At 39.1% G+C, this 24,048-nt stretch overlaps 1 protein-coding gene across 1 annotated transcript in view; it reads right to left on the bottom strand.

Moving 5' to 3' along the window:
* NRG3 (neuregulin 3) overlaps positions 1-24,048 on the bottom strand; it is a 1,094,068-nt gene that overhangs the window by 213,280 nt on the left and 856,740 nt on the right. The window contains exon 4 of the mRNA XM_040320723.1: positions 6,121-6,147. Within this exon, the coding sequence (XP_040176657.1) occupies positions 6,121-6,147 (27 nt within the window). The remainder of the gene's footprint in view (positions 1-6,120; positions 6,148-24,048) is intronic.

Here is a 24,048-nt window from a genome sequence, read left to right as displayed (position 1 = left end):
ACACTATTTTCTGTCTTTTTTAAACTAACCATACAGCCTTTTACACCAAATATCCACCGCAGTTGAGGTCATTATTTAGTATAATGAAAAATACTTTTATATTCTTTTTACCCTGCTGGAAAGCATTTTAGTTCAATTTGTTTGATTTAAACTGTGAACCAGAAAAAGTACTGAGTATTTGGCAGGAAAACCTCCTGAAGTACAGGACATTCTTTTCATCTTATTGTAAATAAGTCTAAATCTATGCTTTTTATTTATTGTCAAAAAAGCCAGACCAATATCTGATTTTCTAAAGTTTCAATTGCTGTTCTATTTCCCTTAAGAATTTTCACTGGTTTTAAGACCAGATATTTCTCAGTATGTGTAGGCACTTACCTATATTTACAAGTTTTAAAGTACATCTGTAGCCTTAATTTAAGGTTTGGCTTTATAAATTGGTTCATAAGCAGTTTAATATGACAAAGAATATCAGAAAACAATGTATATTTACCATATAACAATTTCTTTACATGTGAAAGTGCCTAAGCCCTAGACATGTGCATTTGTTTCCATCCGAATGCATTTTTGTCAGAATTTGGGGTATTTTCATTATCGTTTTAACAAACAAAAACTAACGCACAGCATCTGAAATCCGAAAGATCAGACTTAAAAAAATGCTTTATTTTCATTTTTGTTGCTACAACAGTTCGATATAGATAGGAGATTCAACATGACGCTGACAATAGCAATCTGTGTCTATTGAACCTGCGGTCGAATGTGCTTAACCTTAACTTTATCAGTCCAAGATTATTCTACAAGATTTGACATTATAGACACATCAAGATTTGACATAGAGAGTAAAGATTCAACATTATAGAGACAGTGTTGTGGTAGACCATTCGACATGAATGACGAAGATTCGACAAAGCAGTGAAAAACATACAAACGTCAAATCTGTCATTGAAGGCTTATGGTGTCTGTTGAATGTTCTAAGAAGATTCGACAAGCAGCTAAACTGTATGACGCCGCAATCGTACATTTCCGGTCGAATGTTCCACCTACAAGCTATAGAAGAATTCTAATGTTGTATGACACTAGTAATAATTATATTTATTAAATATTATTACTAGTCAACCAACATTTGAATTCTAGAGGAGAACTGGGAAGAGATCTGGAGAAATTCACAACAGATACTGATATCAATGTGAAAAAGGGAAAAAACTGCACTGACCAACAAGTGAAAAAGCTGCTAGCACTTTAACAAACAAAGTAAATCAAGAATGAGGATAAATAGTGCAGCGCTAGAAGTAGGCTATCACTTTGTGATAGGCTGATACAGTTCAAGATAACACATAGAAGTTATTATACACAGTATAAATTACATAAGATATTTCCGTCGAGCCCCAAGGATTGTTGGAGATGTGTAGGCACTATGGGGAATTTTATACATATATTTTGGACTTGTCCAAAGATAGCAATATTTTGGAAGGAGGTACTGAGAGTAATTGCAACAGCAACAACAGTCTCAATAGATCAGAAGGCGACTATATGCCTATTGGGATTGATAGGAAAAGACATTGTTTCAACAGTAAAAATAACACAGGTGGGTTTTTTGCTTTTCTATGCAAGGAAAACAATAGTGCTAAACTGGAAAAAAGCTGAGGCCCCCTCATTGATCCACTGGAAAAATCTGGTAAATAGTAATCTACCATTATACAGAGAGGCATATTGCAATAGAGGATATGGGAAGATATGGGCAAGTTGGATAGGGAATCCCATGATGGCCTAAAGACAGAGAGGGTACATGGAGGGGATAAACTACTCCAATAGAGTAAGAATGATTGGGGATAAATGTACGTGTTGTGGTTTTCTATTTTTGATATGGATTTTAATGTTTAAATTATTAATGAAAGATATTGATGCTCCTGCGAGGGCAATGAAATGTGAGGGAATGTATATGTATTATTGAAAAAAAAAATAAAGAAAAAAAAAAACCTGTACAACGCCGCAATCGTACATTTCCAGTCAAATGCTTGACCCATAGGCTATAGAAGAATTTGAATGTTGGTTGACTAGTAATAATAATTAATAAATATAATTATTACTAGTGTCATACAACATTAGAATTCTACAATAGCTTGTAGGTGGAACATTCGACCGGAAATGTACTATTGCGGCGTTGTACAGTTTAGCTGTTCCGTCAAATCTTCTTAGAACATTCAACAGACATTATAAGCCTTCAATGACAGATTCAACCTTAACCACTTTAAAAACGGAGGCCGTCTTTTAACGTCCTCGGCTTTGTGCGGCGATATCTGAATGATGCCTGCAGCTACGAAATTTGGCGCCATTCCATGAGTGTGCGGCCGCGCCACACAAAGACGCACAGTGGAAGTTAGTTCCTACACAGTGTCAGTTATTGTCAAATTGCACACTGTCCCACTATAGGTCACTGATTATCACCATTACTAGTAAAAAAATTAAATACAATTTCAGTATATATCCCATATTTTGTAGGCGCAATAACTTTCATGCAAACCAATCAATATACACATTTTTTTTTTTTACCAAAAAAATACCAAAATAAGTTTGTGTGAAAAAAATAGTTTGGTTACAGTGTTGCATGACTGTGCAATTGTCAGTTAAAGGAGTGCAGTGATGCATAGCAAAAAATGGTCTGGTCATGAAATGACTAAAACTTTCCGCAGCAAAAGTGGTTAAATAGATGTTTTTGTGTCTCCACTTGCTTCCACAAAATTAAATAACAATATGCTTATAGGCAGATCCCCAGTTTGTTGATATGGGGAGTTTTTCTTACACCATGTGGGGATTAGTGGAGTCATGTAAGTCATCAAATTTAGGGTGGGGGTAGTCAATATCCAGAGTAATTGTACTTTTTTTATTTTATTTCTCCACTTCATGTGTGTGTACTTTGTGTATTGTTTTGACTGACAGTCTGTATTGTAATACCTACTATTTTTCAGCTGCAGTCCTTGTGGCCCCAGTGTATGTACACCTTGTGTTTACGGACGGTGCATGCGCAGTTCGTTCGGCACGGGGACGCGCCTGATTTAAATTTTACATGCCCCCTACCCACGGAATTTGAATTCCGCCGGGGATTTATGATACGCCGCCGCAAGTTTACAGGCAAGTGCTTTCTGAATAAAGCACTTGCCTCAAAAACTTGCGGCGACGTAACATAGTTACATAGTTGGTCAGGTTGAAAAAAGACACAAGTCCATCCAGTTCAACCACAAAAAATAAACAAACAAAATAAAAAACACAGTACAATCCCATACACCCAACTTCATACCCACAGTTGATCCAGAGGAAGGCAAAAAACCCCAGCAGAGCATGATCCAATTTTCTACAGCAGGGGGAAAAATTCCTTCCTGATCCCCCGAGAGGCAATGGGATTTACCCTGGATCAACTTTACCTACAAATCTTAGTACTCAGTTGTTTTATGTACATTTAGGAAAGTATCCAGGCCTTTCTTAAAGCAATCTACTGAGCTGGCCAGAACCACCTCTGGAGGGAGTCTGTTCCACATTTTCACAGCTCTTACTGTGAAAAAAACTTTCCATATTTAGGCTGATGCTCGCCCTGCCTGGGGGTGGAGAGGTACTGTCTGGCCAATCTTTTCTATACAAGCTTGCATTGTATGTGTATCGATTCTTGATGCAATGCACTGTATACTGTCTATATTGTGATATATTAAAATGTTTTATTAAAACAATTCAAATTTCATTATAGATAAGTAACACCCTACTACCCCTGGTAGTTTTGGTGTGGACAAGTCCAGGATGGAAATAGTGTGTCTATATCTTGTGTTTGATTCTGTTCTGTGGAAGGGTGGGTGGCCTTTTCTTTTTTTTCTCCTGGATTTGTTGCTGCCTCACTGTGGTGGAGGGATCGGCATCATTTTTTTTTGCATAGGAACAAGGTGGAGTATAGGCATTTGCTTCATTGTTGCAGGGAAAGCCATACAAGTAAAATAAAATAATTTAGATTAAATATAAAAAAAATTACACAATGTGTAAAATGAATATACAGGCTGATTTGGACTGCCTCTTGTTGTTTATCCCCCATTCTACACTTTCCCCATGGCCATATCATTTTCTGAGGGAGGGAGGGCACAATATAAGCATTTTAAATGAAAGTGACTTCCATGCCACCTTCAAAAAGAGAAGGTGAAAATGGTACATGTTGGTACATTACCAAAACTCAAAAAAATTGCCTCTATGAGGAATGAGAAGGATATGCATTTTTGCTGCTGACGTGTCTCATTGAGTTGTACTCCCACCAAGCTCAAATTTCCTGTGAATGTCCCATAATGTTCTTTTTGAACATAGGGCTCATCCCTAATGGTTACATTTTAGTGTTAGTCCAAAACATTATAGATAAAGTATAGTCCATAGCACTGTTTTCAGTTAAATTAATGATGACTTCCTTTCTATGGTAATTACTAAATTCCCACCAGCCATGAGAATTTGCTGGTAAACAATGATAATAAAGATTCAAAAATGTTGCCCATATAACTATTTGTGCAATAGGTTGCTAGTTGACAACATTATATCTGGCACCCCATCCCCAAAATAGTGTATATGGGCCACAATTGTTTGAAGGAATAGAAACACTAATTATAAAACATGAAACGTTTATTTCTACATAGCTAAAATCCGACCAATAAAAGACATTCCCACATCTCCATTCAAAGGTCAGAAAGGCTTTGTTGAATAGATGGTCAAGAGTTGTGGTCTCTATGGTGTTTGATTGGTTTAATTACTAATGGTGGTCGGCAACCCCCTGAAGAAGCCAATCCTAGCAAAACATATTGGTGAGAAAGTTTGGTGACACCCTGAGATTTCTCTACTTTGGAAGGATTTCCTTTCACTTTTGGCTATAGAACAGGAAGAGACAGAAAAGTTCCCAAATAGGACACAGATGGCAAAAAAAAACGGATAGGGGTTATAACTGTCCCTTACTATGTCCAACATTAAAAAAAAAGTTTTGGTTTTACTAGACTTATTAGTAACTCACTCAGCAAGTCTGCATACAAACAGTATATTTTATCATTAAGAACTACCTCCCAAGCTCCAGTTAAGTGACCGTGCCTAAGCTATGAGGCAGTACTTAGAAGAACGATATCACCCATCTGTTTTAGGCAGAATGAAGCAGTGCATATGTCTCAGTCAAAGGTAAAAGGCAGCATCAGGAAGAAAACCTGTGTTCAATACATGGCCAAGAAACGAAAGAATTCTGAATAGGCTAATAATTACATGAATTTGACAGTTTTGAGGACATATCTTAGTCCATGAAGTAGCTGTGACACTGGGTGATGCCTCAACAAAGATGTCACTGTCCATCTGGGAAAAATGTAGATGAAGGCATCATAACAAGGAGTACCATTTCTTTGAAAGACAGCAAATATCTACAAGCGTTACTCTTACACATTGCTAAGCAGGCATGCACCTAACATGAAAGAATATACAGTACCTGGTACTAGGCTGCTTTGAAGTCATAAACATTCATATGAGAGATATACTGTGGTTTTCTGACACATGTTGTAAACAATAGTATACATCTACATCGGTGTAATCGGTGTTCACAAAACTTTGGAATAACTTTGAATACACTGTGCACAAACTGAGAATAAACTTTTCTGATTTCATGTTTTTATAATGTTTAAAGTTTCTTCGTCATGAGAAAGGTATGGAGGCTGCCAACACTAGTGCCTGGCTGTGTCTAGCATAGGTTGTTTTGATTCACAGAGCAAGCATGCTGTAATAAGTGTGTAGCGCTGACATTCTTGTATATTGATGTGTGTATACTTTAATACAACGTCTATGAACATTGCTATATTTAAGTATGCAACACACATCAATATACAAGAATGTCAGCACTACAAGTGTCAGAATTATTTATTTCTATACCTGTTCAAAGTCAACAACTCACCACATCCATGTGACAGTCAGAGAAATAGAGTTCCCAAAGAAAGAGTTCAGCTATGGCAGTTTCGATTATTCTCTAATAACGTAGGCTATTTAAAAACCTAATTCCAGCAACATAACGTGACAATATGTTTCACAATCTGAACCCTGAAATGGAATTGTTTAAAAAATAAAATAACATCAACTTACCCATAAATTCAATTCCTAAATGGTCTGCTACATCATGGAGAATATGCAAAAAAGGAAAGAAAAAAAACAAAATCAGAATCCGTATTAGTTAAAATAATAATAATATAACAAATCCTCATATGGTGGGGAGGGAAAATGTTCTAAACACAGCATAACCTTCTTTTTTTTCTCATAGAATTACAGTAAAATAATAATAATTGTCAGATAAAATTACACATATGTGAACTGTTTAACAGCCAAAGGAATTTGTACTACTGTTAAGTATAACTGTTGACTTAAATACCTTTTTCACCCTATACAGTTAGTTAGGTGACAGTATTGATTATTTTAGCTTGTATCTTCCTGTTTCACCTTTTTGCTCATTGGTCTTTGCGTCTCATTAAATTCTCCAACAATCTACAAAGACTTTCCCTGAACAGGATACCCTCACTGTCAAATGATTATGAAAAAGTCTATACACCCTCTTTTCTCAAATAGGTTGGGGTTCAGGTCCAAGATGACATCAAGCATGGGGGTGTTGCTGAATCAAATTGTAAATTCAATTAAGAATAATCAATGTCTTTTATGGACTTGGCAAAGTATGTTGTTAGAACCCCTTTTCTGTTCAGTGTACAGTACTATCACCACCTTACCAGTGCACCATGAAGAGGATATCAAATTACTTATCCCTTATGGGAAAGATAGATGTTGTTAACCTTTAGGCTTCATTTCCATGGACGTTTTTACAGCCACTTTTTTTAGCCTTTTTTACAGATTAAAAACGCCTGTCCATGTTTAAAAAATTATTATTATTTTTTTTTTTTGAGCTTGAGCTCAAAAACGCTGCAGTAGCGTGTTTGAGCATTTTTTTTGCGTTTTTTACAGCTCTAAAGCTGGAGCTTCAGAACACACTGGTCCTGGGTTTGTTTTGCAGCTTAAAAACGGCTCAGCCATCTACAGCTCAAAAACGTCATGGTGGGCATGAGGCCATAGACTAACATGGAGAGCTGTTTTTAAGCTTCAAAAAAAAGCTCAGAAAAGTGGCTGTAAAAACGTCCATGGAAATGAAGCCTTAAAAGTAAATGTTTAAGATCTAATATCTCAAAGATATGATGTGGGTTAAATGAGAGTTATTTTGACCAGAAGTGAAAACGTTAACATAATAGCATTTTATTAGAAAAAGTCTGTCTAATACACAGAAAACATCTATTCTTAAGCAAAGGAGGAATTATTAGGTTAACATACAAGAATATAGGTCATGTTCATCACAATACAAAAAGCAAACAGACAAACATATGATCACGCAAGTATACCTTTAAGTGCTGGGAGATAACCTGATAATTACCTATATTAATGACTCTGGGCCCAGGTCATATTAATTTCTGATAACTACTGTTTGGGGTTCCCTTCATATAGGGCCCATCTCTCATTGACTTGAACAGGGCCACTCTGATTGGTTAGTCTGTTAGCTCTCCGGGCGTATCTCTTCCAAATATGGGCAATATCCTCTTAACTTAATTTCCCCTTAATAGGCCCTTCCCTACTTGGGTTAGTGATAATTAGATTTGAAGAGAAATTAATTAAACTGAAGGTCATCACCTTCTCTTGAATGGGACACTCAGCTATGCATGTAAATAGCTGAGGCCAATTGTCCCTTAACTACTTCAGTCCCGGGCCATAGTAAAAAGACGGCCTCCAGGTGGCTCTATAAATCCGAGAGGCCGTCTTTTTACGGCCTCGGGTCTTCAGGCCACTGGGGGGCGCACGCGCTGTTGGCGGCGCGCGCGTGCCTGGCACGTCACCGCGATGCCGATGTGCGTGCCTGGCAGCCGCGATGTCCGCCGGGTACCCGCGATTGGCAGTTTTAGAGCAGGGACGTGGAGCTCTGTGTGTAAACACAGAGCTCCACATCCTGTCATGGAGAGGAGACTGATGCTGTGTCCCTTGTACATAGGGACACAGCATCGGTTACCTCCCCCAGTCAGTTTCCTCCCCCCACAGTAAGAATCACTCCCAGGATACACATTTAACCCCTTCCTCACCTCTAGTGTTAACCCCTTCCCTGACAGTCACATTTATACAGTAATCAGTGCATATTTATATTTAAAAATGTCATAATTATATCCCCTATTTTGTAGCCACTATAAGTTTTGCACAAACCAATCACTATACACTTATTGCGATTTTTTTAATATTTTTTTTTTAAAAAAAATATGTAGAATACATATCGGCCTAAACTAAGAAAAAAAAAAAGTTTTTTAAAAGTATTTATAGCAAAAAGTAAAAAATTTTGTGTTTTCTTTTCAAAATTGTCACTCTTTTTTTGTTTATAGCGCAAAAAATAAAAAAAGCAGAGGTGATCAAATACCACCAAAAGAAAGCTCTATTTGTGGGAAAAAAAGGACCTCAATTTTGTTTGGGAGCCACGTCGCACGTCCGCACAATTTTAATTTAAAGCGACGCTGTGCTGAAAGCTGAAATTTCGCCTGGGCAGGAAGGGGGTATATGTGCCCAGTAAGCAAGTGGTTAAATGGATATCTGGTTTGTTAACATGGAAGAATATAAACACCTTTATCTAGCTAATGAATTTGGCACCGTCCCGACTACACACTCAGGCCCCCGTACACACGACCGAGTATCTCGTCAGAATTCAGCCAGAAACTCGGTTGGAGCTGGATTCTGCCGAGAAACCCGGTCGTGTGTACAGTTTTCACCAAGGAAGCCGACGAGGAACGTTCCTCGTCGGGCCAAATAGAGAACATGTTCTCTATTTTCTCGTTGTTCAAAGAGGAAAGTTGGCCTGCCGAGATCCTTGGCGGCTTCACACAGAACTCGACGAGGAACTCGATGTGTTTGGCACGTTGAGTTCCTCGGACGTGTGTACGGGGCCTCGGATGTGATCTCTTCCTGACCTTTTGAATATTAAGTTGGGTACACAGCAGAGCGTCTCTACAGCACCTCCTCACCCAGCATTCTTGCATGTCAAAAAGGGAAACTTTAAAAATGGATCATAGTCTCAGACAAAGCCTGTCATATACATATTTACATGCAGCCAAGTTAACCCTTACAGAAACAATATTACATACACGCTAATCTTATTTTCTTATCCTAAACTATGTATACATCTGTGTACAGTACAAATATTCCCAGTTGCTAATGGAGATTACTCATAAACTCCTCATAAGGCAACAATATGTAGCACATAACATCCCTTGCTTATACACCTTCTTAGGAACTAATGGAGCTGAAGAGCCCAACACCCATTATTTGTGTTGATCTTCTTTTTTAAGAAGTGCCCATGTTCAGGTGATCCCTCTGAATGCATCCTCCAATTCTGAAGGACAAAGTTTTTTCCTAGCTTTTATACCCAGTGGAAACTCTTTATAAATCAACTATTGTTATACATCAGAAATGCAAAAAACTTCTAAGCATTCACCATATTTATTTAAAACACACGTACAGCTTGAGAATGTCCTGGTCAGAGATTTTTAGATTTTTCAAAGGGCAAATGATTTTACAACACATAGCAAAACTTAGAAGAATACAGCTGTTTTGATACATACCTTTTGATCAATTAAAGTGGAAGAAAAGCCTATGTTTAACGATTGTTAAAAAAATGTTTCCTCCCTTCTCCTCCTTCCTATCATGTTTAATGTCTAACCTGTATTAAAAAAGATGTGTGTACTTTTCATTCAATCTGATCCAGTCATGTGATCCCAAAGCTCCATCTCAAGGAGAGTTTAAAAACAGCAGGGAATTAGGAAGCCATGACACCCATAGTCATCCATAGCTGTCAATGGCGCTCTCTCCTCTGCCCTGGAGTAACCGCTCACTGACACAAGGGGGATCTGGAGCTTTGGGATCACGTGACTGAACCAGAGCAGATTAAAAAAAAAGGATAAGTACACATATTTTATATACAGTTAGGCAGAAGAGGTAAGAGGATAGGGAGAGAACATTTTTAAGAATGGTTAGACCTATATTTTCTACTAGTTCTACAAATATTTACCAAGCCTATATTCTTATCAAGCAGTTGCTATCCCAATTTGATATAGGATCTAGATCTAAAAAGCTAAACTTGTAACTTTATTTGTACTTTATCTTTGACAGTGCTAATGACAATCTCCTAAGGATTAAAATGCAATATTTACTATTAAATTTGGGATAGGGTATGGAAAGATTAAAACTTCTATTATCATTTGGGGACCTGTCTGTATCCCCACCGGGTAATTTCACCCTTTTTAATTGTCCTGGTGACCAAGGTCACTGAAACAGATAATGATGGGAAGTCCTAAATTGTTACGAGAATAAGAGGTGAGCGTAAATATTCCAATGGACACACCTGTTCTGATAACCAGGGATGGACTGGCCATTGGGACTACAGGGAGTTCCTGGTGGGCCGATGGCTCAGAGGCCCGGCTTCAGTGACAGCGGACCGCCGCCCCCTCCGCTCCTCTGTCTCTCCCTTCCCGCAGCGCTCACCTCCTCTCCATGCCCACAGCGCTCACCTGGAGGGAACAAAGAAGCAGGGGGAGGACCAGAGGAGCAGGGATAACGACAGAGGAGCATGGGGGAGGGGACAGACAGCTGACTCAACAGCTATGGCCTGGGAGTTTCTCACTTCTGCCTAATCTTAAGGGGGGCACCAAACTGATTCTTTGCCATGGGTGAAATAATGTCTAGCTTCCCCACTGGTACTGCCTAAAGGAGTACCAGTACCAGCTGTTCTACTCTAATAAAGTAGAACGACTAGTGGCTAGTGAAGGGGGAGAGGGGGCTTGGGTGACTAGGGGGGTGCGGGAGTTGTCCAGCCCCCATGGGAGAGACCTGTCAAAGTGGGCCAATCTGGATGAAGTCCAGGGCCAAATTTTTGTCCCAGTACAGCCCTGCTGATAACCCAATTTGTGTTGCATCTCTGACACAGGAAGTGAAGGAATATCGCCCCTACAGGACCAGGGCAGCAACAAATAAATTAACAGGAGATTTGATTTAATATATTATTAGTAATATTTTAATATTTTCGATTTTATATATTTGTCTCAGAACAAACTGTAATACAGAACAAATGTGACAAATGTTGATATTTATTATGCTACCACTATGAACAATACAGCATAAACATAGATAAGCTATGTTCATTAATGTGTTATGATACAAAGTCTAAGGCCTCGTACACACGACCGGACATGTCCGCTGAAACTGGTCCGCGGACCAGTTTCAGAGGACAGATCCGATCGTGTGTACAGGCTAGCGGACAGATTTCCAGCGGACAAAAGTTTCTTAACATGCTAAGAAACTTGTCCGCTGGAGAGCTGTCCGTCGGACATGTCCGCTGGTTAGTACGTCTAACCAGCGGACCGAAATCCCGCGCATGCGTTGAATTGAGTCGACGCATGCGCGGAAGCATTGAACTTGCGTGATAGAGAACGTCGGTGTTGTCTACGTCACCGCGTTCTCTGTCCGTGGGGATTTTGGTTTGATGGTGTGTACAGCCATCAGACCGAAATCTCCGAGCGGACATGTGCTATGAAAACGGTCCGCGGACCCTTTTTATCGGACATGTCCTGTGGTGTGTACGAGGCCTGAGAGAAAAAAATAATAAGCATAATTAGCAGAAAGTGCATAATACATATTTAGTTTCTAGGAAAAAAGAAACATCAATAGATGAAGGGAAATGGTTTACTATTGTTAACAAGGAAAACTATTTTTTTGAAGTAAAATATTTTTGCATTAGCATTCAAGCCTTTGCAAACAACCCTTTGGGTTTCAGTCCTTGAGCTAAACATTTCCTTATAGGAATATAAAGGCTATAATTGCTGTATACATCCATAAATGATAGTTGCCTGACTGAAACTGCTTCAATACTTTCTGAATCACTGATCTGGAACAAATATGTATATCAAGGCAGTCAGAGGAAATTCAGACATCCTTATCTGAAAACTTGTTTTGGATTAGTAACTTCAAATATTAAAGTATGAAGGTCAGCATGGCAGCCAGGCAATTAGTATTTGCAGTGATTGCAATCTCTATGATTTTTTTAATATGTACTACTCTCCAGCATTTAGATAATGTATATTGTATAAAGTTTGATATCTCAAACAATATTAAATGTACATACTGTGTGTATATATATATATATATATATATATATATATATATATATACACCTGTGTATATCTATCTATCTATCTATCTATCTATCTATCTATATATATATATAATTGTGTATATCTATATATATATCTATCTATATATATATATATATATATATCTATCTATATATATATATATATATATATATATATATATATATATATATATATATAATCTATCTATATATATATATATATATATATATATATATATATATATATATATATATATATATATATATATATATATATATATACAGTATATGAACTGTGTGTATGTATATATATATATATATATATATATATATATATATATATATATATATATACACACACAGTATATGAACTGTGTGTGTGTATATATATATATATATATATATATATATATATTCATATATTCATATTTAAGCAGTTTAACTTGTTTTTTAATATTTAAGTCCAGAGGCATTTGTGAGAGGAAAAAAATGCAGGATGAAATAGGTTAGATTTATTGATAGCTAAGACTTTTCAAACCTGTAACTTTGTATGGTTCATGGCTTCAAACCAAAAGCAATATTTAAAAAAAGAAGACTTTCAGGTTGCCATTGGTTTCTTTATCCCAACATGCCTTACTGCATAAGGCCATTAAAATAAACCATAATAAGTGCAGCATTTAAGTCTCATATATAATAGATTTATTTTCTACAACGTTATCTTTAAAGTGTGATAATGGTATGTTATGATAAGGATAAAAGTGCTCTTACAAAATGTAAAGTCATGCTGAAGTCATAAAGGTCATAAACACTATGAGTAATAAAAGGTAATGCAAAGATAATATCCCATTATGTAGTCTACTCAGAGATCTTGAAAGGTTTTAATCACTATCAATGTCATGCTTACCCCTTACGCAATGTGGTCATACACTATGGCTAGCTTCTGTGTTCTTCACCTTTAGCAGCCCCTTTTCCCATAAGGAAAGTAGGCCTACCAGTAGCCAGGACTTCTACATAATTCTATAGTGCATGGATACCAGGCATGGGGAGGCACAAACTGAGTAAAGCAAAAAGTTACTTGCAGATGGCAAACAGGCAGAGAGATTCAATGACAGTCCTGGAAAAAGTCAGGCGAGGTTCAGAATAGGGACAAATCCGAGTCAAAAGGCAAGCAGAGTTTAGAGAGTACTCGATATCCAATCCAAGGTCATCCACAGGGGAATCCAATCTAGCAGAGTAGGGCAGACCAACAGGGAACACATCATACAAACGCAATATCACAAGCATGAGGCTGCAGACTTGGCTGGCTTATATCAGATTTGGTCTCTACCCAGAGACTGGCCACAATTAATCACCTTGTATGTGGACAGACAGACAATAATGCCGCGTACACACGATCGGTAAATCTGATGAGAACGGTATGATGGACTGTTTTCATCAGACCAAACTGATCGTGTGTAGGCCCCATCTGTTATTTATCCATCCGTTAAAAATCCACGCATGCTCAGACTAAATTAGGGGACGGGAGCGCTCGTTCTGGTAAAACTAGCGTTCGTTATGGAGATGGCATATTCATCACGATGTAACAGACAGAAAAGCGTGAATCGTCTTTTACTAACACAAAATCAGCTAAAGCAGCCCCAAGGGTTGCGCCATTGGATTTGAACTTCCCCTTTATAGTGCCGTCGTACGTGTTTTTTTAAACGATGGTGTGTAGGCACGACTGACCATCAGTCAGCTTCATCGGTTAACTGATGGAAAAATCCATCAGACCGTTCCCATCAGATTGACCGATCGTGTCTACAGGGCATAAGAGTACCACAGCCAAAGTCGGGATGCTGGAATGCACACGCTCCTGAAACCAAACTTGTATGCTAAATCGCATGTATTGAATGACCTGCTATAAGTCTCAGTGGTCTCCCAATGTCGGGGAAATGTGTTCTTCATTTGGAAGACTGATGCCATCTCTTATTTGGGGATACAGGTCCAGGTTCACTTTTTTGAACTACGTGCCAGGATATTTCCCACAACTTTGGAAAACATACAAAAGAATTTCAAGAGCTGGACCAATCTTAGCATCTCTTGGTTTGGCAAGCAGCCTTGGTTAAACTGAACATACTCCCAAGACTGCTTTACCTTATGCAGACTATAATGATCCACCTCCCCTATTATTTTTTTCAACATACAAATGATACTACTCGACTTTCATTTGGAAAGACCTACAAGACTCAAATACACCTACTTTACACTTCCAAAACTTAAGGGTAGTGTAAGCCATTCCTGATCTCCACAAGTATTTCTGGGCATGCCAACTCACTAGAATAGTTGACAGGAATGTCCACAAGAACAGGAAAGCATGACTTCCCTAGAAAACTGTTTTTCAAAAGTAGCCCTGAAGTCACTCCCTTTTATAGGCCTCTCTATACACTGTTTTCATAGAGCCTGAAAAATATTTCCCCGTCACCGGGTCCATTGACTACTATCAGAATGAACCTGGACTTTTTGTCGATTGCCAGGCAATTAGCACTTGATTGACTCATCCATATACAAGGTAGTAAACTCTTTCCTTCCTTCTGGGGGTGTTGGGTTTATATAGTCTCTTTCTCTCCTCCCTGGTTCCTTTCTCATTTCTTTTTGCCTTCCACACTCCTCCCTCCCTCTCTCAAGCTTTTGCTCTACATACTGTAGATCCCACAAAAACTTTATATCATTTATTTTTATTTAATTTTCTCGATCCAGCAATTGACACATACAGGTACCATAATTGCTTAGGAAAAAAAATAAGTAGCAAAACAAAGCAAGTGAACAACAAAGAAAAGTGTACAGTTATTTTACAATAACAGAGGATATCTTCTTCCTACTGTTCCCCCTTGTGTCTATTCCCTTGTGGCTCCCCACCCTCCCTACCCCATCCTTGGAGAGCGTACCTCCCTTATAGTTACCTGACCTAGGAAGAGGATAGACCACACAGATATACTCAGCGCATCATTAGCTTATTACCGGGGAAACTTTTCCAGGAAGACACTGTGAATACATGTAGGTAGTAGCCACGCTAGGAGACCCCTCTTTAAAAGTGACAACAAGGCGGATAGACCGCAGTAGACCATTATAAGCATAGAAAGTAGGCTCTTTGTAGGCCGGAGTGGATTCCGTCGCTGGATCCCCCTACAAAGGGTCTCCCACAGCCCTCAACCAAGGTCCCCACAATCTCACAAATTTCCCATAGTTCCGTTGTGTAGTGAGGCTCACTCTTTGCCTGGAAATGGTAAATTGATGGTTGCTACCCAGTTTTCTACAGACGGGGGTACGTCTGCCTGCCATTTTTGGACTATTATCTTGCGTGCCTGAAATAGGCATCTCAATACTGCTTCCAGGTTGCCTGGTGGGACTCTATTGTCCTTCATGCACCCTAGGAGGCAAGTCATAGCCACTGGGTCAAGGGAGGATCCAAAAGCCTCATTGATCCTCTCAATTATCTCCACCCAATAGCTGTAAAGCCTTGGGCACTTCCAGATCATATGTATGAGATCTCCTTTAGCTTTACATATTGGACATTCATTATTTTTCCTCCACCCTAGTTTGAACATCTATTGGGGGGTATAATATACCCTGTGCAATAAAAACATATGGGACAGTCTCTGTGCTGGAGCAATCGAAACCAATGCACCTCTTTGTAGGATCTTGTCCCACTGTTCATCCCTTTCCCACCCCTCTCTACTCTTGGTGGGGCCTGCTCTGCTTATTGCTCTAGCTCCCAGAGTGGTATACATTGCTGAGATTAGACCTTTAGATGTTCTTGCCTTGATTATTTTAAGAAGGGTGGGGATCTGGTTCCATTTAACTGTTTGTGAGCTAAATTGTGTTTGAATGGCATGGCGAACCTGGAGGTTTTTTTCTACAAAATGTTTTGTTTGGTATATTGTATTCTCTTGTCAATTCTAAAAAAGTTTTCATGGTATCCAAAAAACTTTACATTGAAATCATACCAACCCAGTTTGATGCATATAATGGTATATGTAGTTATTGCGTGATCATAAAGTACCCAGTGTTATTTATGTTTCACTCTTGCTCTTAAACTTTTCAATTTTACACTGGAAACCACATTGATGTCCTGATTGTAAACTCTTTTCTGTTGTCAAATTTTTTTTATGGAATCAAGGATACAAATAAAATTCAGCTAAATAAGTAGAGGCCCCAAATGCAGAGAATCCATTTATATATTTTCTTTCCTACTCATAATTTATAAGCTGCCAAGTGCTAATTTTTCTTTTTTTTTCCTAACAATAAATATGGATCTAATTTTGATTTAGATTTGAAGAAAAGCCATGAATATTTGGATTGATATAAATTATACATGTTGGAGCATGTGAAAATACTGTAATAAGCTAAATTAAAACATTATTTCTGTCACTGTCTATTAAATTATAGTAGTGTCATATGCTACTTTTGTGTTATAAATAACAAAAAGGTAATCTCTGACTGACATCTTACTGTATGTGTCACTGTATTGAAATGTTGGAATGCATGTCAGAACTGGATAGGCAACTCCAGCTAGCACAAAGTGATGAGATTTGATATTTATGCCACTTAATGATTTCTGAGCTCTGCAGCCTCAGGCCTCGTACACACGACTGAGTTTCTCTGCAAAAACCAGCAAGAAACTTGCTGGGAGATATTTTTTTGCCGAGGAAACCGGTCGTGTGTACATTTTCGTCGAGGAAACTGTCGAGAAACTCCAAAGCCAAAAAGAGAGCAAGTTCTCTATTTCCTCGACAGGAGTCTCAAATTGGCTCGTCAAGTTCCTCGACGGGATGGTTTTCGAATAGAAACTCGAGCGTGTGTATGCTAAGAAACCCGCGCTTGCTCAGAATAAAGTATGAGACGGGAGTAAAAGTAGCATTTGTAATGGAGATAGCACATTTTTCAAGCTGTAACAGACTGGAAAGTGCAAATAGTCTCTTACCAAACTTTTACTTAACACACAAACACATGAGATTAGCAAAAGCAGCCCCAAGAGTTGTGCCAGTGGAATCGAACTTCCCCTGCCGTCTTATGTGTTGTAGTCATCGCGTTTGAGAACGAGGAGATTTTGTCTTGACTGTGTGTACGCAAAGCTTCATCGTGAGTGATCGGCAGTATGTGTTTGAGCTTTGGGGTGCACACCCTAATGCAATAGGATGTGCACACCTATGGTGATGATGTATCTCAGGAGGGTGTGTCCATAATGACCTTGGCTGACAGGAAGTTGGTTGGATGACACTGGGGATCATTCAAGCCAGAAGAGGCCTGGAACTGGATTGCAGAACCATGAAGAGAAAGTGCTGGAGAAGGAGCATTGCAGTAATGCCCTGTACACACGAGCGGTCAATCCGATGAGAACGGACTGATGGATTTTTCCATCAGTTAACCGATGAAGCTGACTGATGGTCAGTCGTGCCTACACACCATTGGATAAAAAAACGATCGTGTCAGAACGCAGTCACGTAAACCACATACGACTGCACTATAAAGGGGAAGTTCAAATCTTTAGCTGATTTTGTGTTAGTAAAAGACGATTCACACTTTTCTGTCTGTTACATCGTGATGAATGTGCTATCTCCATAACGAATGCTAGTTTTACCAGAACGAGCGCTCCCGTCCCTTAATTTAGTCTGAGCATGTGTGGATTTTTAACCGATGGACGTGCCTACAAACGATCGTTTTTTTTCTATCGGTTAGGTATACATCGGTTAATTTTAAAACAAGTTTCACATTTTTTAACCGATGGATAATAAACCGATGGGGCCCACACACGATCGGTTTGGTCTGATGAAAACGGTCCATCAGACTGTTCTCATCGTATTGACCGATCGTGTGTACACGGCATAGGAGTTGCTTTTTTATTGTTAATAGTGCTGGGCAAGTTATTTTATTATCATTTTTTATATATTGCAAGGCTGGAGTTGGGCTTTAAGTTTTGGTTTGTTACTTTTAATAAATCACATCTGGATATTTGCCTATACTTACACTTTCAAAAAGTGCCATCACCCCCCTTTTCCGATTCAATGCCTTATGTTTAGAAAACTGGCTATGAAAATGGCCCATTAAAATAGTGTAGATTTTAATGGATGCTAAAAGGCTACAACATTCAAAATCAATCACATAATGAATGTTCAAATATTTATAATACAACAGGTGTTCGTTCACATTCCTTAGATGTTTTAATGTATAAATATTAATAACATTTTTATATTCTGCTATCACCATAGCATCCTATTTAGAATGCAAATGATGGAATCTGGGGAACATATGAATGGAGGATTTTGAAAGTAAATGTATTTGCAATAGCGGATGGACCGGAAATCTCTTTTCTTCACCATCTATTATAATACAGACAAAACTGCTTTATTGAGTTAATGAGTCTATAAACATTCATGATGAGCTGCACTTCAGCTTATTGAACAATTTCTTTTGTGTATGTACTGCTTTTTACTCTCAGCTCCTTATTGCGATTTGACGGTAATCCTCCAAAGTAATTACATGTAGTTACTACTGCACTCAGTGTTTGCAGCTGTAAAAGCTGATTTCCAGCCATTGTTACTTGTTTGGGTTTTTTAGGATGTCATTACAGCGTACAGATAACATATAACAGCTACTGGCTTTTTCATGTTGCTATTTCATGTTGCTGGCAAAATAAATAAATGTATGTTTAGAGAAGTTTATAAGAATCATTATGCCATTTACAGTTGCTGTTTAAAATGTACAATATACTAAAGTGACCTTATAACTGGGACAAAGGAGGAAGCAAAGTATATGGTACATTGTGCATAGTATAGAGAACTGGTATGCATAGTGTAGCTGGCCATCATAGTAGACATGAATAATGTATCTCCTACACTAACAACCCCCACAACAATTAACCCTCCACTATCTTTACTCTTAGGACTCTTGCACATTGCAGCTTGAAAAAGCTCAGTACAGCTTTTTTTTTTTTTTACTGGGCATAAATACAGCCCATTATTTGTAATGTGCCTATGCACACAGGCACACAAACAAGCGCCATGCATTGTTCAGTAAAAGAAAAAAATAGAAAAATCAGCATTTTTGGTCATTAATTTAATCCTCATGTGTGCAAGAGTGCACACATGTGTGCATATTCCTATTTGCATATTGTACAGAATAAGAACCTGAGAATAAATTTGAGTCAACATATATGCAAATACTTACAAAAAAACACCTGAAATTATGGGACAGATTCACAAAGATCTGCACCCGCGCAGTGTATCTGAGATACGCTACGCCGCTGTAACTTACTTGGCAAATCTTTAAATCCAGAAAGAATTTGCGCCGTAAGTTACGGCGGCGTAGTGTATCTCTCGCGGCGTAAGGGCACGGAATTCAAATGTGGCGAGTAGGGGGCGTGTTTCATTCAAATGAAGCGTGTCCCCGTGCCGAACGAACTGCGCATGCCCCATCCGTCAAAACTCCCAGGGTGCATTGCTCCAAATGACGTTGCTAGGACGTCATTGGTTTTGATGTGAACGTAAATGGCGTCCAGCCCCATTCATGGACGACTTACGCAAACAAAATAAAAAAAATCGAATTTGACGCGGGAACGACGGCCATACTTAACATTGCGTACGCCACCAGATAGCAGCTTTAACTATACGCCGAAAAAAGCCGAACGGAAACGACGTAAAAGAATGCGACGGCCGCTCGTACGTCCGTGGATCGTCGGAAATAGCTAATTTGCATACTCGACGCTGATTACAACGGGAACGCCACCCAGCGGACGCCGAAGAATTGCATCTAAGATCCGAAGGCGTACGAAGACGTACGCCTGTCGGATCTAACCCAGATGCCGTCGTATCTTGTTTTGAGGATTCAAAACAAAGATACGATGCAGGAAATTTAAAAGTATGCCGGCGTATCAATAGATAGGCCGGCGTACTTTCTTTGTGGATCTGCCCCCTGGTCTGAAAAAGTAGATGCTCAAAAAGAAGTATTGTGTGCAAGAGGCCATAAAATCTATCCATCTCCAAAAATTCAAATGGTTAACACTAGTATAAGTCCAGTCAAAATATTTGTTTAGTTAAAGTGGATGTAAAGCCACTCTCATCCTTTCTAAACTACTGCCATAGTGCTGATCTATAAGGATATACATGCCTCCTGCATGTATCCTTACCTGTCAAATGTCTCCCCTCTTTCTGTTATAAGAACTGAAAAACTGCAGATTATGTGGGTGGATCTGCTGTCTGGAGCTCGGTGGGTGGAGTCGTGATGTCAGTAGACTCCCCACCCACCTCTACACGCCCCTTGTCAACATGCATTTTCTCCTGTATGATCCTTACACTAAATTCTGCTATGATCACTAACATCCAGTCAAAATCCAGAAAAGTAACCACATGACTTCAGAAAAGGAGTGGGGGTGGACATTAAAAAAGAATGCCTGTCTCAAGCTAGTGCATGAGATATGTAAATAAGCTGTCATTCACAGCAAGGGGGAAGAACGAACACAATTTTCTCCTGTTTGTCCGTTTATCTCACTGAAAAAAGAAAAGAGGATTGCTCAGAGCGGGATTAACTCGTTGTAGCAAAACTGGACACAGATGATAGGAAATCTTATATTCTACATTGTGACAGCAAAAAAATAATAATAAAACAATTAGGTTTACATCCACTTTAAGAATAGAGTTTGGAAGGCTTATAACCCCTGCTGTGATTTCACAGTTACCCTGGACTCCATTAGAGAGATTTCCCCTCATTAAGGGCCCTTTCAGACCTACACATTGTGATAAGGCATGTTACCACATTGCATGTACCATGATGTGGAATGGCACCCCACACACATACACTGTCACTGAAAACGGTTTACAAACAAAGCCTGTTACCAGTGAAATACATGCTACTTGGTTCCTGATAATTTTTATGCCCAGGCAGTTGGCATGGAATGAGCAGCACATTTTCTATGCAGGAAATCATGGAAGAAACATTAATGTACACATTTAGGAAGCTAAGTGGTAAATCATAGAGGTGTGCAGTAATGTTAATGCACTAAAACCAAAGAACACAGTAATACAGGAAGTATACATTATGTGGCATATTCACATTTAATCTTATGAAATATATTTTTTGTACCTTTTTTAAGTGTTATTAAGTGGACATGTGACCACACAGTCTTTATTATGCTCCCTCTGCCGAATAACGAGGGCGTATCAGGAAGTGAGAGTTTATGATATCAGACACAACAGGGAAGTAAGTTCTAAAGTTTTTTTTTGTTTTTTTTAACAAAGTTGGCATTACAGAAGGCAGGATATGATTGGTGGTTGCATGGCAAATAATTTGGTATGGTATCCAGTTTCTCAATTAAGGAAGTTCTGAGTACCGTATATACTCGAGTATAAGCCAAGTTTTTCAGGCCTTTTTTTAGGGCTAAAAATACCCCCCACGGCTTATACTCGAGTCAGTGTACCTGAATTCTTGACAGGCGTCCATTTTTTTTAAAGTTGTGGCTTCCTCCTGGCGTTCTGTTCCGTGATAGGCATTTGACACTGTGTTCCGCCTATCACGAAGGTCCTCTCATCCTCGGACAGTTTCCCAGCAGACACTGTGTTCAGTGTTCCGCCAATCACGGACGTCCTCTTGCCCGAGGATGAAAAAATGTCCATGATTGGCGGAACACTGAACACAGTGTCTGCTGGGAAACTGAGTCCGAGGATGAGAGGACCCCCGTGATAGGCGGAACACACCTGTCAAGAATTCAGGTACTCGGGCACAGTGAGACTGCAATGGGCACAGTAAGGTATGGCACAGTGAGACTGCAATGGGCACAGTGAGGTATGGCACAGTGAGAATGCAGTGGGCACAGTGATATATGGCACAGTGAGACTGCAATGGGCACAGTAAGACTGCAATGGGCACAGTGAGGTATGGCACAGTGAGACTGCAATGGGCACAATGAGATAAAGCACAGTGTTACTGCAATGGGCACAGTGAGGTATGGCACAGTAAGACTGCAATGGGCACAGTGAGCTTGCAAATGGGCACAGTGAGGCGTGCAAATGGGCATTGTTGACCATCTTTTCCGCTTACATTAGCTGCTGCATTCTGATCCTAGGCTTATACTCGAGTCAATACGTTTTCCCATTTTTTTGTGGTAAAATTAATTAGGTCCTCTGCTTATACTCGAGTATATACAGTAGCAAACTGGATGTATCAACAGGGATATTCTTGACTCTAATTGAGTGTCTAATTACTATATGCGTTGGCCCACCTACTCTTCCTCTCACATCCCTACATAACCTTTTATAAATCTGCCTGGGGAGGAGTAAAGGGAAAAACTATAGAATGTTTCCTCTCAGTCTCCATTTACACAGGGGCAACACGACTTCCAGCACGACTTTAGGAGGCAACTTAGACACGACTTGAGTATGAATCACAGCGCGACCTGAGGCAACTTACAAGGCAACTTCAAGTTGCCTCCAGGGCAGGAGGCTTTCCAGTGGCCAATCAAACAACAATCAGCTCTGTGGGAGGGAGGGGTTTGCCTGAGAAATGTATGTTCTCTTCTGTTGAGACAGTGATCCGACTTCTAAGGCGACTTCCATTAAAATCAATGGGTACAAGTTGCCTACAAGTCGCCTAGAAGTCGGATTGAAGTAGGACAGAACCTTTTCTGAAGTCAGAGCGACTTCAGTAGTGTGCATTAAGACGGTTCCATTCACTTATATAGATTTTCTCATGCAGCGCGACTTGAGGCGACTAGGGGCGACTTGGGGCGACTTGAAGTCGGATCCAAAGTCGTCCCTGTGTGAATGGGCTCTTACTCTGCTGTTATCACATTCACAATCTTTTGGATGTCTAAACAAGTGAGGCTTTTACAGGTAAATAACATGCATTAAATATATTGAATGGACATATAATCCTAAGAGAAGATTGTTGCTAAAATGAATGATCTAGCAGCTTTTTTTTTTTTTTTAGCTTTCTCTTGATTATATAACAAATCATCATGCGTATTTCCACAATGATGCAGAAGTTGCATTTAAAAGTATTATACTTTTTAAAGCTACATTTGTGTGCTCTGTAGGGTCATGTCACTCTAGCAACTTTGTAGAAGAGATCTGTAGCAGCTACAAATGTTTTCTCCAGTGATGTGTAGCTAGCTACTAAATTATTACTTCAACAGCTGGCTACAGTTCTTCTTGGCTGGTGTACCATGGGTATCAGCAGCTGTACCCAATAACATGCATGCTGCCGAAGCTGGCGATTCTGTACCTAGCTTCAAATGCTGAATAAAGTAAAATCGCTCAGAAGCTGAGCTCCAAATTGTTGGAATTGTGAAACACATTTACCTTCATTACCTGCACATTTTCATAGCAACAATAAGGCTTAGGACGGTGACTCCATAGCTCTTACAAATTGCTGTTATGAAATCATTAGTGTGACATTGTCCTAAAGCAACAATGCAGCAAATTAGAGCTGTGTCTGGTTAACCTGCATGCTTATTCAAGCATCCAGATTTTTCAGTGCTTTTAGTACTGCAAAGAATAAATTCAGAACATTCCACTCCACTGGTGATTTAAAGAATCAATGAAGACATTTTTTTAAATGATTTTATTTAATATAATTGGGGGGGGGGGGCATATAAAAAGTGAAGCTCCATTCAAAAAAGGAACTACCCCCCCCCCCCTTCACTGACACATTTTCCACTTTTTGGGGGGGAGCTGATACCTGTCAAAACCAGGTACCCACTACCACTTCTGGGCAAGATCGCTGCACAATGATTGTGGTGATCTATGACATTTCTGGCTATTAAGACTATAAGACTATTCAGAACACACATCAAG

Source organism: Rana temporaria, chromosome 8 (genome assembly GCF_905171775.1).
Source record: "Rana temporaria chromosome 8, aRanTem1.1, whole genome shotgun sequence".
NCBI lineage: Eukaryota > Metazoa > Chordata > Amphibia > Anura > Ranidae > Rana > Rana temporaria.
The sequence above is the reverse complement of the archived record's forward strand: the minus strand, read 5'-3'. Positions and strand labels throughout refer to the sequence as shown.